General features: G+C 43.4%; 1 protein-coding gene across 1 annotated transcript in view; it reads left to right on the top strand.

Moving 5' to 3' along the window:
- The window catches only part of LOC115472632 (laminin subunit beta-2-like), a 135,860-nt gene that overhangs the window by 23,786 nt on the left and 92,868 nt on the right, over window positions 1–19,206 (top strand). The window contains 4 exon segments of the mRNA XM_030206953.1: window positions 7,010–7,182; window positions 9,484–9,619; window positions 16,283–16,356; window positions 16,850–17,038. Coding sequence (XP_030062813.1) covers window positions 7,010–7,182; window positions 9,484–9,619; window positions 16,283–16,356; window positions 16,850–17,038 — 572 coding nt within the window.

The following is a 19,206-nucleotide window of genomic DNA, read 5'->3' as shown; positions in this document are numbered from 1 at the left end:
CGCTACTTAATGTTTTATAGCAGAAAATAGTCATCTATTGTTCTGCTTAAAATAGGCATCTGGCTATAAAATTACTTTCCATATGAGTTGTCATTGTTCAAACGCTGAGTTTCCTTATGATAAAGGGGATGAGATGACGTCCCCTTGAGGAAAGGCTGAAATGGTTTGGGCTGTTCAGCTTGGAGAAAAGACGGCTGAGAGGAGATATGATAGAGGTCTATAAAATAATGAGTGGAGTGGAACGGGAAGAAATGAATTGCTTGTTTACTCTTTCCAAAAATATTAGGACTAGGGGGCACACAATGAAAAAGTAGTTAATTTAAAATGAATCAGAGAAAATATTTCTTCATTCAGTGTGTAATTAAACTCTGGAATTCGTTGCCAGAGAATGTGGTAAAAGCAGTTAGCTTAGCAAGGTTTCAAAAAATGTTTGGATAGCTTCCTAAAAGAAAAGTCCATTAGCCATTATTAAAATGGACTTGGGGGAAAATCCACTGCTTATTGCTAGGATAAGCAGCATAAAATGTATTGTACTGTTTTGGGATCTTGCCAGGTACTTGTGACCTGGATTGGCCACTGTTGGAAACAGGATACTGGGCTTGATGGACCTTCGGTCTGTCCCAGTATGGCAACACTTATTGGAGTGGAGGAGTGGCCTAGTGGTTAGAGCACCGTTTTTGCAATCCAGAGGTGTCCGCTTCAAACCCCACTGCTGCTCCTTGTGATCTTGGGCAAGTCACTTAACCCTCCATTGCCTTAGGTACAAACTTAAATCATGAGCCCTCCTGGGACAGAGAAATATCCAGGGTACCTGAATGTAACTCACCTTGAGCTACTACTGAAAAAGGTGTGAGCAAAATCTAAATAAATACTTATGTACTAAGGGTTTCATCTCCAGGGCTGGTGTTATGGAGGCTCAAACAGGGCAATTGCCCTAGATCCCCAAGCTGAACAAGAAACAGCCTTCTGTGGTGAGATGTTGGGCTTCCTATTACATTTCTGCCCTTGGCCCCAGCATATTTAACACTGGCCCTGTTCTTCTCACATCTAATTTCATAAGATTTACCTGATGCATTAATGAACTCCCAACACTGTATGTGAACTGCTTTCCGAGGGATTCTTTTACTAAGGTGCGCTGAAAAATGGCCTGCGGTAGTGTAGGCATGGGTTTTGGGCATGCAGAGAATCATTTTTCAGCGCACCTGTTAAAAAAAAGTCTTTTTAAAATTTTTGCCGAAAATGGACGTGCGGCAAAATGAAAATTGTCCCACGTCCATTTTGGGTCCGAGACCTTACTGCCAGCCATTGGCCTAGTGGTAAAGTCTCACGCAGTAACCGGGCAGTAATGACCTACGTGCACCAAATGCCACTTGGCGCACGTCCAATACGCACAGCAGAAAATAAAAATGTTTTTTTTCAGCCGTGCATATCGGACGTGCGGCAAAAATGAAGTTGCCGCAAGAGCCACACGGTAGCCATGCGGTAACTCCGTTTTGACACACGTTGGGCATACGTAGACACTTACGCAGCTTAGTTAAAGGTCACCTAAGTCTGCACTGTACCAAAGCTGACATAGAATAGAAAAGAACCCTATTCTACACAAGCAAAGACATGTCATTATGACATCTTAAAGTACAAATTCCAAAGGGAATATAACAAGATGGGTCTTTTCAGTGATTGAGGAACTAAAAGATGTGGTGGTGATTACGGATTCAATCTCTTTTATCATCCTAAAAAAACTCTTTCTTGGTGCTTTCTGGAAAACTATTTCCTAAACGCTGCTTCGATACTGGGAAAAATGTATGTTATTTTGATAAGCAAAAAGAATAACTGTGAAGAATTTTATAAAAGAGATTACACTTGAAAGCATGTAACAAATGTGTTGTTGAAGGAAAGTTAGCTTTTGGTTCCCATGCCAAGAAAAAGAGAGAAAACTAGAGAGAATAAGGAAGGAGAGAGCAAAGAATAATGAAGCTACAGAAAGAACAAAAATGAAGAACGAGAAAGAAAAAAGTAAACTAATATAAGTTAAACAGAGTTGCAGAAATGAAAAAGTCAATTATATGGTAAGCCGTATTGTAGAAAATCTTTATGATCATATCTGTTGGTTGAATGTTCTAATGCTTATTAGGTGTATCATTAGTATTATGCTGACATTGTATTATATCTCTGGTATTTGAATTCCAGTGCTGTTAAATGTGTACATTTTTGATACTTTTTCACAGTAGTTCTATTATTAGGTTTCAATTTATTGTTTTCAAGTTTACCTAATTTATTATGTTTATGTTTATTCTTTGTTATTTTACTATTGTTGTGCTGTTAACAAAATTATAAGTTTTATGTTAACCTGTACCTGCTGAACACCGCCTTGGGTGAAGCTCTTCATAAAGGCGGTTAATAAATCTACTACTACTACTACTACTACTTAACATTTCTAGAGCGCTACTAGGGTTACGCAGCGCTGTACAAATTAATAACTAAGGACAGTCCCTGCTCAGAAGAGCTTACAATCCCAATAAATAAATAAATTAGAAGTAAAGAAGCAGGCAAGAAAAAATGATAAAATGAACTGGTGAAAGAATATGAGAAGATAAATGGACAGGAAAAAAGGGAAAGCGATTCTGATAAACAGGGAAAGAGAGAGAGAGACAGGGATAGCCTGAGAGAGTACAGTGTCCTTTAGTTCAATGACAGTAACAAAACCTTTACAGCTTCCCTGTGTTGCCAGGCTTCAGAAATCCTCCCCTGAAAATGAACAGCTGGAAAGTAACAAAAAACAAATTAACCTAGCAAGCGTGTTTCATAAAGATAAGAGGAATTCTAGCCATGGAGTGATATGGAAGAGACCCTGGACTGGGGCATCTCTATCAAGAACTGTACTGATCCAGACAGAGAAAAAACCCTGCCATGAAGCTGGAGCCAGTTTATTTATGGACAAAGATGAGAGGCGACTTGGTCAGCTTCTTTTCTGGTTCGGGTTTGTGGGGGAAGGGCTTGCAATGAGACAGGCTGGTGAGGAAAAGGAGCAGCTGGTTGGGGTGAAACTTTTTTTAAACGTTTTTGCATAGACAGAGCTAGTGTTCTCAGAAAGCTTTTCACAAAGTTCATAGGAGGTAATGTCCTTTTGTGGGTTAGGAACTGGTTATTGGACAGAAAACAGAGGGTAGGGTTAAATGGCCATTTTTCTCAATGGAGGAGGGTGAATAGTGGAGTGCCACAGGGATCTGTACTGGGACTGGTGCTAGTTAACATATTTAGAAATGATCTGGAAATCGGAACGACAAGTGAGGTGATTAAATTTGCAGATGACATAAAACTATTCAAAGTTGTCAAAACACATGCGGACTGTGAAAAATTGCAGGAAGACCGTAGGAAATTGGAAGACTGGGCATCCAAATGGCAGATGAAATTTAATGTGGATAAATGCAAAGTAATGCGCATTGGAAAGAATAATTCAAATCACAGTTACCCGCTGCTAGGGTAAACCTTGAGTCATTACCCAAGAAAAAGATCTAGGTGTCATTTCAGACAATACACTAAAATCTTTTGCCCAGTGTGCAACAGCAGCCAAAACAACAAACAGGATCGAAGGAATTATTAGGAAAGGGATGGTAAATAAGACCAAAAATATCTGTATTGCTCCACGGTGCAAGTTCACGTTGAGTATTGCATTCAATTCTGGTTGCCATACCTCAAAAAGGATATAGCAGAATTAGAAAAGCTTCAAAGAAGAGCAATCAAAATGATAAAGGGGATGTAACTCCTCCCATATAAGGAAAGGTTAAAGAGGTTAAGGCTCTTCAGCTTGGAAAAGAGATGGATGGGGGGGGGGGGGGGATATGATTGAGGTCTACAAAACCCTGAGTGGTGTAAAATGGGTAAAAGTGAATCGATTTTTCAGCCTTTCAAAAATTACAAAGACCAGGGACACTCAGTGAAATTTCATGGAAATACTTTTAGAATAGGAGGAAATATTTTTTCACTGAAAGAATAGTTAACTTGTTGCTGGAGGAGATGGCAACAGCGGTTAGCATATCTGGGTTTAAAAAAGGTCTGGACAAGTTCCTGGAGGAAAAGACCATTGTCTGCTATTGAGATAGACATGGGAAAGCCACTGCTTGCCAGAGGATTGGTAGCATGGAATGCTGCTACTATTTGGGTTTCTATCAGTTCCGCGCGTAAATCTAGGTGATTTCTATAACTATGTGCCCAGATTAATTGTTTTAACAAGCTGTTAAGCGTTGTTAACAGCGCTTAACAAGCAATAATGAGCACTAATTGGCAAAAATTTGAATTTATGCGAGTACATTGCTAAGCGTATTCTGTAATGTACTGCGCCTAAATTCTAATGCACGCAGGCAAAAAGGGGAATGCTTAGGGGTGTGCAAATGAGCATTTTGTGGGCATTCCAAAATCTATGCGTGTTGTTATGAAATATGGGCCAGTGCATGTAAATATAAGCGCAGGGATTTACACCAGCTTTTCATTGGAGTAAACGGACATGCCTAGATTTAATCACATGAACTATGCCTAAGTATATAGATGTTCACATGGTATTTAAAATACACTTAGGTGTAATTGCCTAACACACATTAATTTTAGGTGCCAGATATGGAATCAGGCCCTATGCACTAATATTCAGCAGAAATAACCTACTATCATTTTTATTTTGCTCACACCTTTTTCAGTAGTAGCTCAAGGTGAGTTACATTCAGGTAGACTGGATATTTCTCTGTCCCAGGAGGGCTCACAATCTAAGTTTGTACCTGAGGCAATGGAAGGTTAAGTGACTTGCCCAAGGTCACAAGGAGCAGCAGTGGAATTTGAACTGGCCACTTCTGGATTGCAAGATCGATGCTCTAACCACTAGGCCACTCCTCCACTCATGCTCTGAACATTCCCACTTAGCTGGCTATGTGTTATTTAACCAGCCAAGCGCGTTCCTGGCTATTTAAATAGCTCTGAATAATGTGTTGGTGCAACCTCCCCAATTACTTTTACACAAGGGGTTTGTACTAAAAAGCAAAGCAAAAGTCTGCACTTTGTTGTAATTGGTGAACTTGGAATAATGACCAACAAACATTGTGCCTACTTTCTCTGTTAAGAAAGACACCATTAGTTTGATTATAGAAAACGAAGCCCATTGCTCTATCTGCTGCCCTCTGCCTGCCTCCCTTCACCCTCCCTCCCCTCAACTCTTGATTATTGTAACCTGCTTCTCACCGGCCTCCCTCTTAGCCACCTCTCTCCTCTTCAATCAGTCCAAAACTCTGCTGCACGACTCATTTTCCACCAAAGTCTGTATGCTCACATTAGCCCTCTCCTTAAGTCACTTCACTGGCTCCATATCTGTTTCCATATTCAATTCAAACTTCTCCTATTGACCTATAAGTGCATTCACTCTGCTGCTCCCCAGTACCTCTCCACTCTTGTCTCTCCCTACACCTCCCCTCGAGTACTCCGTTCTGTAGATAAATCTCTCTTATCTGTCCCTTTCTCCTCTACTGCTAATTCAAGACTCCGTTCCTTTTATCTCGCTGCACCTCACGCCTGGAATAGACTTCCCGAGCCTGTACGTCTAGCCCCGTCTTTGGCCGTTTTCAAGTCCAAACTCAAAGCCCACCTCTTTACCACTGCTTTTGACTCCTAACCACTACTCACTTGCCCTGTCCTTTTATCCTCACCTCTTTATTCCCTTACCCTTAATTGTTCTGTTTGTTTACCTGTCTTATCTAGATTGTAAGCTCTTTGAGCAGGGACTGTCTTTTTGTGTATGGTGTACAGCGCTGTGTATGCCTTGTAGCGCTATAGAAATGATAAGTAGTAGTAGTAGTAATACTTCAGTAGTACTTCTGCAGTCTAAGGGTAAACGATTATACAGGTACCTTTACCCGCACACAGGTTAAGCAATAAATAGCACTAAGGGGTAATTTTACTAAGGTATGCTGAAAAATGGCCTGCGCTGGTGTAGACGTGTATTGGGCGCATGCAGGTCCATTTTTCAGCGCACCTGCAAAAAAAGGTCCTTTTTTTAGCCGAAAATGGACGTGTGGCAAAATAAAAACTGGCGAACGGCTATTTAGGGCCTGAGACCTTACCACCATCCATTGAACTAGCGGTAAAGACTCACGCATTAACCGGCTGGTAATCATCAGCACGCATACAATGCTGATTACTGCCCGGTTAGCGCCATGTGCCAGAAATGTTCTGCGGCATGTAGTGGGTGCGCGTAGAAAATGAAATTACCACTTGGGCCAAGCGGTAGCCTGGCAGTAATTCAACATTGAACACACATAGGACGCTCATACGTTCCTTAGTAAAAGGGCCCCTGTATTACCCATGAAAATGACTTTCATTTCTGCCATCAAAATGACTTGCCAAAGATCACACAAAACATCAGTGGTAGAGGTGTTATACATTTTGTCATGGACCCTTTTTTTGATGTCTATTTCATTGGGTCGGTCACTAGATCAGACGTCTTCCTCATAAGCTGCTCTTCTATTCTGTCCTAGCATGGTAGTGATAAGAACCTGGGCTCTAATCTGTCTGGCTGCCTGGGTTCGTAACATCTCCTGGCGTCGGCCAGCCTCCAGGGTTCCATTCCCCCCTCACTGTCCCGCCCTCATGTCAAGACGTAATGACGTCAGGGGACGGGGCGGTGGGGGGGAGGGGAGCGCTGGAGGCGAGCTGACATCAGGTGGGATGTCAGGCCTACCTGTTTGATGCTGCTTTTGACTCCTAACTTGTCACTTGCTTGTAACCTTTATCTTGTCTTCCCTTTCCCTTTCCCTTTCCCTATGTGTCCTTCTGTCTGTCTTACCCTTATCCTTATTGTCCTGTCTGTCTGTCCTGATTTAGACTGTAAGCTCTTTTGAGCAGGGACTGTCTTTTCTTCATGTTCAATTGTGAAGCGCTGCGTACGACTGGTAGTGCTATAGAAATGATTTATAGTAGTAGCAGTAGTAGTAATCTTCTCCCTGGACTTTCTTTTTTCTCATCTTACTTTCAGCCTTAGTGGCTGGGGCTGTGCCCCAAGACCCTGGTCATCTGCACGGCTGCGCTCAGGGAAGCTGCTATCCTGCCACCGGAGACCTGCTTGTTGGCCGCGGGGACAAACTAAGAGCCTCATCCACCTGTGGGGAGAAAAGGTCCCAATCCTACTGCATCTTAAGCCATCTTCAGGTAAGTCGGACAGATTGTCGAGTTAGAGGAAACCTTTCTGGGTGGCCTGGTGCTGGAGAATAGAATTATGGTGTGTTAAGGATTACAATTTAATAGTTTGTCCTAATTCATTTGAAGGAGGAAACAACTTTAAATCAAATTGTTATGTTCAATTTAGTCATTCAATGTATTTATAAAACTTACTTGACTACAACTGCAAGCTTACATTTTAGAAGAGCAGCTGTTGTTAGCTTTCCCCACATCTATTTCTAGGTCCTTCCAGAAGTTGCCATGTTGACACAACAGTTGGAGACTGACCAGGGTAGGAGTGGTCCTGAAATGATGACAGAAATTAAGGGGCCCTTTTATTAAGCTGCGATAGACGCTAATGCACATCCAATGCAGTCTAAAATGGCGTACTGTGGGATGCACGCCAGCCAGGGGCGTATCTGCGTGGGGCCACAGGGGCCTGGGCCCCCGCAGATTTCACCCTGGGCCCCCCTACCACCGACCCTCTCCACCTCCCACTCCCCCTCCCGCCCGCCCGCCACCAACCCGTCGCCGATCTTTGCTGGCGGGGGACCCCAAGCCCCCGCCAGCCAAAGTCCTCTCTTCCGTGCAGGATGCAAGTTGCAACGCTTCCTGTTCTTCTGAGTCTGACGTCCTGCAGAACGTCAGACTCAGAAGAACAGGAAGCATTGCAACTTGCAGCCTGCATGGAAGAGAGGACCTCGGCTGGCGGGGGGTTGGGGTCCTCCGCCAGCAAAGGTAAGTGACAGCAGCGGGGGAGGGTTGGCGGCGGCGGGAGGGGGTGGAGAGTGTCATTGGTGGCGAGGGGGGGTCTGGCAGTGGCGGGGGGGTCCGGAAATGGCGGGGCGGGGGGGTCGATGGCGCCGGGGGGGGGCTAAAATGTGCCCCTCCCTCTGGCTCTGGCCCCCCCTACCGCCAGAGTCCAGATACGCCCCTGGCGCCAGCATCCTGTGCTGCCAGATCTGTGCCTTATAAAATGTTTTGAAGGAGCATGTCGGGGGGGGGGGGTGAAGAGTGGGTGTTCCTACGCTAATCAGCGTAGCTACATTACTTCACGCTAACTGGTTAGTACATGGATAGCAAGTGAGTCCTTACTGCCTACAAAATGGGTAACGATAATTTTTCAAGATGGCTGTGCACTAATTGCAACATTAGTGTATGAACTTTAATATGAATAATACAACAAAGCAATTTTTACAGCTGCAATAGCTGCTTTAACATGTTGGAAAGACCCATGTAAGCGCCTGATAAGACTACCTTTTATTTATTTATTATCACATTTATACCCCACATTTTCCCAACTGTGTCAGGCTCAATGTGGCTTACATCACACCGCAAAGGCAAAAGCCAATCCAGTAAATTAAGCTAATACAAAATAAAACCTACATAAGAAATAATGGAGAGGATTGGGAAGGAACGAAAGAAACAGGGAAGCTAGGGGAGAGGAGGGAAGGGTGGATGTGTCCAAAATTGTCATAAAATTCATGTATATCAAGCAGTGGAAACCCCGGCTGAGTCCTTGGGGTAGGCCTTTCCAAATAAGATGGTCTTAAGAGATTTCCTGAAATTTAGATGGTTTTGGATGTTTTTTTATAGTTTTTGGCAAAGCATTCCATAGTTGTGAGCTGATAAAGGAGAAGGATGAAGCATATGTGGATTTATACTTAAGACCGTTGCAGCTTGGGTAATGAAGGTTTAGGTATGAACGGGATAGTCTTAATGCATTCCTGGGTGGTAGGATGATTAGATTAATCATGTAGCCAGGGACTTCACCATAGAGAATTTTGTGAACTAGGGAGCAGATTTTAAAGGTGATTCGATCCTTGACAGGAAGCCAGTGCAATTTCTCTCGGAGGGGATTACCACAGCTTAGTAAAAGGACCCCTAACATTTTAAGTGGAAGGATATTATAACCATTTAGGTGCCCTCTGGGCATCTAAATATTGGTGCACTGTTATACAATTATCCCCTAGTTGTTGTCATTACACCATGACTAGGACGTCCTCCTCTAGGGCTTGTGAATGCTTCTCCATTGTATCTCCAAACCTGTCCAATCTGGCCCTCCACGTGTCCGTAGGATTCAGTTCTGAGGGTGCCAGTGAGTGCTGAGCATGCTCAGTATTGAGGAAGCTATTTGGTTATATCCAGGGAAGGGTCATTTGGACTATGTTCATCACTCCCCATCATCTTGAAATGTGAGTGCCTATGCGAATGGCAATGCACGGTGCTATCACTATAACACACTGGGCCAACAGACTTCTGTTAATTTTATCTTCTATTTTTTCCCCTCAGGATGAAAAGAAGTGCTTCGTATGTGACTCCCGAAGACCATATGACCCTCTCTACAACCCTATCAGCCACCGCATTGAGAATGTCATCACCACCTTTGCACCACATCGCAAGAAGGCCTGGTGGCAATCTGAGAATGGTACAATGAGAGGAAATGAGTGGCATGAACTTATGTGATTTGGCATGAAAGCAACATAGATATAGAAGAGAAAAGAGTGGCAGGGCCTGGTCTTGAGGCTCCCTTTACATAGGGTTACCATATTTTGTCCCCCCAAAAGGAGGACCTATGCCCCGCCCCACCACACACCCCGCCCCCTTTCACACCTCACTCCGCCCCCTGTCACATTGCTCTTCAACAGTAGATAAATCTGCTTCAGTGGGCCATGCAAGGTAATAGTTGTAGTTCTATGCAAAAACCCAGCACTGCAGTTCATTTAAACTATACCAAGACCTCCAGCTGTATTGCTAGAATTTTTGGTTTGTCCTTTGAAATATTTATAAAAGTTGTAACAATATGATCTTCATTGTTAAGGACCTTCTGAAACGTTCTGTTTAAAGTGAGCCTGTCGTTTGCATTGCTCACTGCCGCTGCCTTTCATCATCGGTCCTAATTTTCATCGTACTCTTTGTGCAAAAACTTGTTAAATCAATCTTATTCATCAGCGAATCGTTTTCAAGAAGAACTTGAAAATACATAGGGGCCCTTTTACTAAGCCGCATAAGCGTCTATGCACGCCCAATGCACGCCAAAATGGAGTTACCATCCGGCTACCATGTGGCTTTTGCGGTAATTTCATTTTTTGTGCATGTCCAATACGTGCATCTGAAAAATATTTTTATTTTTGGATGTGCGTATCGGACACGCGCCATGGCATTTCACACTTTTAGGTCATTACCGCCCGGTTACTGAATGAGTCTTTACCGCTAGGTCAATGGCTGGTGGTAAGGTCTCAGACCCAAAATGGACACGTGGCAATTTTCATTTTGCCGCACGTCCATTTTCGATTCAAAAAGTTTTAAAAAGGCATTTTTTACAGGTGTGCTAAAAATGATTCTGCATGCGCCCACAACACGCGTCTACACTACCGCAGGCCATTTTTCAGCACGCCTTTGTAAAAGGACCCCTTAGCTTTTAAACATTTAGACCTATTGCCGACATGGCCAGCGTTTCGTTTCCTGCACAGTGTCCCTTGTACCAACAGACATCATGTACAAACTGGAGATCGTCTTACTAGTATTCACTATAACCTTAGCTGCATCGTTCTAAAATAGCAAGCAGCGTCTAGCTCACGCAGACCACATGACCATCACATATGGCTGAAACAAAAACAGTAACTTAGAAAACCTGGGCTGGAACTCCTCATTATATAGACCAGGATCTGGAAGGATTGAGGACAGTCACTGCAATGCACAGTTAAAGGTTGGGAGGGGGAGGGGAGGCTTACAAATGGAGGGAAAATGTTAGGACCAAGGCTCTGCACACTTGTAGCATCAAAGCCCCAATAAAGTTTCCTGCCAGTTGAGCTGGAAGCTCCAGAAAAGCTGAAGTAAACCCGATGTGAATCATCCTGCATTTTTCTATGGTTTTCATTTCCTATAACTTGCAGAGGAGAAAACAACATACAACAAGCCAAAATATGCAACATGAACCATGGGATGTTGTTGCAGTAGGGCTAAGTTTAAGGAAAAGAGCAAAGAGCATTTTTACACAATTTATTCTGTTGGAATTTTTTCCCAGCCAAAGTTTCAGAAAGTGCTAACTTTAACCTAACAAAGTAAAGGGGTTTTTTTTCATTTGAGGGTAATTTTATAACTGTTTACATATGAAAAACAGTATGTGTGTGTGTGTGCCTGAGCTTTAAAAATGACCTCTGGGAGACTATGAACCTACTTTTACACCTGCTCTGCAGCAAACACAAATTTTCTGCATCAGTTTACATGCATAAGGGTGAGTTTTCAAAAGCTCACCCCTTCCCAGTCTCAGGTTTGACTTGGTCCAGGTAAACTTACAAACGTGTAGGTCGTGCATATGTAATGTTAGCATATATCAGACAAGCAATTATATAAAAAAGGCTTCTTGCCTTGATTTCGGTGTTACAATGAGGTTGTCTTAGCACTGATTTTATAATAGCACTTAGGTAGGTCTAAGCTTTACGGGGGGGGGGGGGGGGGGGGGGGCTGATATTCAAAGCAATTTAGCTGCTGCTGACCGGTTAAATCACTAGGGGCCAGATGCACTAAACTTAATGAACCATTAACGAGCAATTAGTAAACCCTGGCATGCACTAAAGACCATTTTCCGATCATGGTAGCAGCTAACGAAAACAGAATGCAGATGATCCAAAGGGTATTGCAAGGCTATTATAATGAGATGCACTACAGTTTTCCGATCCCCTTACCATAAAAAAACCTAACGGGAGGTCTACACCTCTCATTGGGGCAAATCGGAAGAAAAATATGTCAACAGGGACGTCCTTTTTGGACGTCCTTCACCTGAAAAAAAAACCCCACTCCAAATACGCCTCTGTGCTGCCCAAAAGGAAGACACTGAAGAGTGCAGTTGAGGACGTAGTTGCAGAACTACGTCAGACGAGGGTGGGCCAGGGACGGAAGGAGGGAGGCCCGAAGGGAAGCGATCTGCTGCTGCCTGCTGCAGCGCCTTCACACGGAGGTGAGAGGCACTGTGAGGGCCCGGCCCGGTGGCAGACGGAGGGGGGGGGCGAGTGGAGGGGGGAGCGGCGGTGGCGACGATGACCTCGACCTCATGGGGGGCGGCGAGGGCGGGGCTCCGAGGCACAAAGGATGACGGGGAGGCCGGGGCTGCGGGAAGCTGTGATTTCAATGCAGGGGGGGAGCGGCGCAACGGAAAAAACAGAAAGCCAAGTGCTCGTCAGGGACGTCCATAAAGAATGTCCTCCCCCCGCCCCCCCCCCCCCCCCGCAATAATAAAAACGTCCTTTTTGGATGTCCTTCACTCAGCTGAGAGACCTGGAAGTCTCTGAGCCAATCACAACGCGTTTAGCTCAGCTAAACGCATTGTGATTGGCTCAGAGACTTCAAGGTCTCTTAGCTGAGTGAAATGTCCAAAAAGGACGTTTTTATTATTGGGATGGACGTCCTCAACTGCACTCTCCGGCATCTTCCTTTTGGGTGGCACAGAGGCGTATTTGGCATGCACAGAGCAGCCAGCATAACGCTTGGCTGCTCTGCGCATGCTCGACCGGCTGACTGTTTACTGATGGAATAGAAAATGCAAGTGAGCTACAATGAGCAGGTCATTTGCATTCCTTTTCCTTGATGCATGCCCGTTCCTTACCGATTCGCTAAGGGAATCGGTAAGGGAAGGGCTTTAACGATTTTTTAGTGCGTCTTGGCCTAGGTCGGAGCTAGATGCTAATTTTCAGTGGCATTTACCCAGCCAGGTGCTGCTAAAATTCGTCGTTAGCGCCTAACTCAAAGCCAGCATTGTTGGGGGCGCTCTGTAGGTGGAGTCAACACTTGACTCTTAAGCAGCCAGGTTTAGCGCATAACTGAGATTGTATAAAAGTATGTCCTATCTTTGGGGGTCGTTTACTAAGCCGCGGTAGCATTTTTAGCTCGCGGTAGAAATCAGCGGGCGGTAAACACTGAGCTACCCAAAGGAATATAATGGGCATCTTGGCGTTTACCGCCAGCTGATTTGTACCGTGAGCTAAAAACGCTACCACGGCTTGGTAATAGACCCCCTTTATGTGCTAACTTATGGCCGCTAAGGGCTGAATATAGGCTTAAATGACTATGTGTTAGCTGGCTCAAAAATAACCAGATATCCAAAGCCGGAGCCGACACGGCCCAGCTTTGAATATCTGGGAATAACTCTGGTGGCGGTGAGCAAAACAGTTATGGCCGCCAGCTGCAAATTGACCCCATAGAATACCAACATAAAGCCGCTTTGATCCACTGAAATTTAGATGCACCAAGGGCTGGTGGAAATGATCATGCCTCGGTGTGCCATGGAGAATGCACAGCTGATGGTATTCTACAAGTTGTGCATGTTGCTTAGCAACACACACATGATCTGTTCATATATATGTCCCCCTCATAATTACACATTAGAGCACTTAGACACTGGCTTATAGAACGGCAGGGAAAGGCCAATGAGTTCCAACAAATACCAAAAAACAATCTGTGATGATATTAAGAGGCCAATAAGACTCGACACGGTGCCGTGGTTCGGCAATCACATGCCTGCATCAGGAGTCTGTGTATCTACTAACATATATTATAAAAAATATTTTTGTGGAAATAAGATAACATTAAAAGAACTGAATAAAGAACAAAATGAAAAACATTAACTTAGACACAAATTAATAATATAAAGAACAGAACAATAACACTTAAACAATCATATCTATGACACATATAGACTATTTAAAATATGAAATATAACAAAAAATATTCTATATGTGTCATAGATATGATTGTTTAAGTGTTATTGTTCTGTTCTTTATATTATTAATTTGTGTCTAAGTTAATGTTTTTCATTTTGTTCTTTATACAATTCTTTTAATGTTATCTTATTTTCACAAAAATATTTTTATAATATATGTTAGTAGATACACAGACTAACAACAACAAATCATTTGTCAAGATGAAAAAATAAAATTGCCTAACTATAAATAAACATCTCATATTTTAAAACAAGTACAAAGCAACCACAACTTTTAAAAAAGCATCAACTAAATTATACTAAAAATTATGATGATGAATCCAGAAAGTTCTCCATATATAATAAAAAGAATGTATTGACTAATATGTTTACCATAAATTAAAGACGGAAATAAAACTGTGCCAGGAAACCGACTTGCTGAGCTCTTTCTTCTTCTTTTCTTTTTTTTTGTGTGTTTTTATCTGATTCTTTAATCTGGTCCTGAACCATCCATCAATGAATTGCCTCATTTCTCCTCAGTGTCAGGGAATCTGTGTCTTTGTTGGGTTGCAGACAAGCTGACAGTGAGATCCAGAGAGGAAAGAGAAGGGGCCTACCCAGTCCAGCTCCAGCTTTCCATTGTCCCCCACTGGATAGAGTGCAGTGGAAACACTGACTCATTTCTTTATAATAATGAAAGAAAATAAATACAAAGATAAAAGAGACGTTGCAATGATCAACTATTTTTATCCTTAGTGGATTTTGCAGATAAGACTGGGAAATTATTTTACATGAACTTAGTATCAGTGTTTTCAGTCCCCGGTCAGAGAGGGTTGACGAATAGTGAAAAACAGCAAACGTCTAGGCCCGGTTTTGGCTGCTGGGCCAGCAAAGTTTGGAGATGCTGTAGAAGCAGCCTCACAGCTCCTGTGAGGGTGGGAAGAGGCAAGGAGAGTAAAGGGAATCCTGGTCATTGCTCCATAGTGACACCTGCTGGTGGGAATGAAGGTGCATGTGTACCAGGTTCTGGCACCCTGTGGCACCCAGCCAAGAATCATCACTTTTTTTGCACCCTGGGCCCATGTATGATCTCTTTTTACAAGGGGACTTCCTATGACAGGGAAGGGGCCACCTTTCGGTACTGCAGAGTAGGGAAACACTAGATGCAAGGGTAGAATCAGGAATCTCCAGTGCTTAGTTGCAAAGCCCAAGTGGATTTCAAAGTCATGCACATAAAAATCTCCATACATAGGGACATTGTAGGACAAATCCAAATCCATTTCCAGAGTTTGCATTTGTATAAATCAGATAATTGACAGCCCATGCAAGAAAAAAATACACCATACAGAACAGTAAACCGGAGCCAAGCTGTGCCTTCTGGCCTCCCTTCCCTCCAGAAGTTTCCTAGAAACAATGTATGTTCTGCTACTACTTGTACAGGTCCCTTTTGTACTTGTAAGTTCCTCTGAAGCGAGTCCTCTCTTTCGGATGAGTGCCCTCCCAAGGTTCCCACAGAGTTTTCAACAACCCCTGCAGATTTCTGGCACACCACTAGCAATCCTTGCTCACAAATGGCTTAGTTAAAAAATGGAAACTCATGTGTGCAGAAGAACAAGTGAGTTTCTCACTTGAACAAAAGGTAATAAATTGGAGATATTTCTCCAGGGAGCAGGTCAGCATCTTTTCTGCTTCTCTCTAACTCTCTCTAATGTGTCATGGAGGCATCTATAGAGATTAATACCTGCCAACTCTCCCACATTGCGTGGAACATGGGAAACTCAGAGGTCACTGCTTAGCTTTTTCTCTGCCTGCACATGACCACGAGCCGTTTCAAATCTCACAATCAAGATTAACCAGCAGGAAGTGTTGGCTGAGAGGGTCATCATAGTACTAGCATCATGGAGGTTTAATGGACAGGCGAAGGTAGAAGCAAAGTTGGACCATTATCTGGCCAGAAGCCAGTAGGCGGACCTTGCCACCATACAAAGTCATGTATTTTGAGTGTATCAAGATGGCTACATGGTAGGGAAGCAATTAAATATCCTTGGGTGTACACAGCTTCAGCTTTCTCATGTGATACCGTCTCCTGTCAATCAAACCTCCTTGGCTAGCATAGAAGTGTTGAAGAGGGGTTGGAGTAGGGGCAGGATTTAGGCAGAATGGGGTAGGGCAGAAGCTGGGTTGAGAGGTGGGGTCAAAATCTCTCACTTAAAAATTGCTCCTCCTTGATATTTCTGCAGATTTTAGAGAAAAAGGATCCACTCTCTTGGGATGGGTCATGTACATCGATCAAAGCAACTTTAATCCCATGCACATGCCTAGAACTGGAAAAGTTCACATTCTATTCTGTGGTGAAAGCCCAGGAAACCTTAAATTTCTTTTCACTTTTTTCAGGTGTTTCTGAGGTCTACATTCAGCTGGACCTGGAGGCTGAATTTCACTTCACGCACCTCATCATGACCTTTAAGGTAAATATTATCATTCTCCCAATCCCAGAGAACTGCTCATCTCCTGCAGTACCATTGGTGGAATGGGGCATAATGAAGCACCTTAATTTTTGTTTGGGGAGGGGAGCAGGAACATGTTCACTCAACGTGGAGAGGTCTCATCTTCTGCTAGAGGGTGTTTCTCAGTGATTTTGAATTCAACCATCCAGAACTTAAAATAATTTCATCTTTTTGTTTAATCAAAGCTCTTCTTCAGTTAGGATTGTTTATGTTCTGAAGTTGCTTCTCACATTGTTTTTTTTTTATGTTTCCATTCTTTCTACTTTTTTTATCCTTCTTTCCCCGTACCCCTTTTTTTAAACTTTTGTCTCTTCCCTCATGAGTTTCCCTTTTTTCTTGGTTTTGCTTAAGTTGTTGTTTCTTCTTTCCCTGTTGCCACCTCTCTTTCTCTCTCTCTCTCTCTCTCTCTCCGTCTTTGCTTTTTCTCTCCTCTTATGACCTTGCGTCTTCTCAGACTTTCAGACCTGCAGCCATGTTAGTGGAACGCTCAGCTGACTTTGGGCGCACCTGGCAAGTGTACCGGTACTTTGCCTTTAACTGTGCCACTGTCTTCCCCAATGTGTCCCGTCTTCCACTACGCAAAGTGGATGATGTCATCTGTGAATCCCGCTACTCTGATATCGAACCATCTACTGAAGGAGAGGTAAGGAGTTGAGTCGAAACTGTGTCAGACACTGGTTTGTTCTTCCAACTATAAAGAACGTCTTTGGGTCTTCATGTGGAAATTATGCGCCAATCAACCCTTCTCGCCTGAAATATTTTTTTTTTTACTGCAGAGTATAGGGATAGTGGGTGGGAGTTATCCTCTTGTCTCCCCAGAAAAAAATAAAAAGGACCTCTGTGAACAAGGCTGTCAAAAGAGTTAAAATTTTATTGAACTATGTACAGGGTTGACTAAACAGATATATGAGAGTGTTGAAAGATTAGCAACGTTAAAAGCTTTGGGTTGAGATAGCCTCTGAAAAGTGTAGAAGACCATAAACCATATATCACACAATCTAATTCCAACACTTTTAACTAATTACTTCTCTTATAGCTAGTATTCTTTCAACCAATTAGCTCAACACTCTTTAAATCCATTAGTCCTTTTGCCTATGCAGCAACTCCTGGCTTCTTCCCGTCACTCTAGGCTGAGTCTTTCTGTGGGCTTGGCAGTGTGGCCTGTGTCCCACCCCTTAAGCCTAATCTGTGTCCTTCCATGATCCTCCTCACCAAGCCCCCTCCTGCTGGGTGGATGTGGGGGATTGGAAAGGGCAGGGCTGATGCCACACTGAGGAGAAGGGGATAGAGCAGGGCTGGAGATGGGCTACAAGGGAGTGGTGGGGGTAGGGAAGGGCTGAAGCTGGGCTACAAGGGAGGGGTGGGGAGTAGTGAAGGGATGGGCTGATGCCAGGCTACAGGGAGTGATGGGGAGTAGGGAAGGGAAGGGATGCGGATTTAGGGACGGGAAGGGCTGATGTTGGGCTACAGGACAATTTCAAAATGTTGGTCCTTCATTCTGTAGTTGGTGAGGTTTGTCTGTGTTCTACATGTGACCCAGGTGAGAGATTCTTCTGGCATATGGTTAGTGCGAGGGTCTATATCAGTCTGAATTAACTGCCTTTTCCAACTGGACACATATCACTGTTGTGTATATTCACTGCTTCCTTTTTAAAAGTATTGCTGTTGGTAGTTTGTGCATTCAGAATTGGTGGTGTAAAGGTTTGCAGCATAGGCTCTGAGAAGCTTCTTCCTGGGATTTAGTGTTACTCCACAAAGGGGGTCTTTTACTAATGAATAATGCATGTTTTCTGCTGCAGGGCTCCTTGAAATAAAACGAGGCCTAAGGCAAATAACATGAGCTAATTGTTAGTAAAAGACCTCCACAGGATCTGGCAGTGAAGGGATTTTGTATTTCTATTATTAGCAGAATTTGAATACATTATGTCTATGGAAAGCTGTAAGAGGAAATATTCTAGCTATGTTCTGTATGCTACAGATTGCACAGGAGGTGGGAAAAAATCTTGATGTTGACAGTGTGACAGAATGTGGTTACTGTTGATGCAGGACAGCTGTTGGGCAGACGACGTACTTAGAAATCCATCATCAAGTGCATCTAAGGCATTATTTCATAGTTTCCCAAGAAATACTACTCATATCTATATACATACTCCCTGATATTTAGCTCTATTTAACCAGTCAGCAATGACCGCTGACCGCCTAAATAGCATTGAACTGGCTAACCGCAAATCTTCAAAGAGCGATAACCAGTTATTTCCTGCTGAATATTTTCAGTTAGTCTGCAAATAGGTGGGAAAATGTGGGATACCAATGCAGCAAATAATAATAATACTAGTGGCTAACTGGCTATATTGCATGGAATAGCCAGTTAGCACTGATATTCAGCACTGGGTTTAGCAGTTAATTAGTAGCGCAAAAATAGCCGGACTATCTTTAACGGCTAGGAACTTAACCGGTTAAGTTCCAGCGGCCAAAAATGAAACCGGAAATTCAGTGCTGATCGTTGGATACAGTGTGGCATTGAATTTCCATATTTCCATGGTTCAGCGCCGGCAGCAGAACTTTAACCATACTCTCCGCCTCCAGATGAATATCAGCCCCTTAATTCCCACTCGTATTAGCTCTAGGCCCACCCAAAATGTCAGGTTTGGCTATGCCACTGGTTAGAAACCTCTCTTATTTTCTCAACAGAATACAGACAGAGAACATCTGCTTTTAAAATTCACTGTGACCAAAGGTCTCTTCTCTCCCCAATTTCTCATTAAACCTTCCCTTAAAGGGGGAGGGGGAGGGTTCACACATTTTGAATTT

Source organism: Microcaecilia unicolor, chromosome 6 (genome assembly GCF_901765095.1).
Source record: "Microcaecilia unicolor chromosome 6, aMicUni1.1, whole genome shotgun sequence".
Taxonomy (NCBI): domain Eukaryota; kingdom Metazoa; phylum Chordata; class Amphibia; order Gymnophiona; family Siphonopidae; genus Microcaecilia; species Microcaecilia unicolor.
The sequence above is the reverse complement of the archived record's forward strand: the minus strand, read 5'-3'. Positions and strand labels throughout refer to the sequence as shown.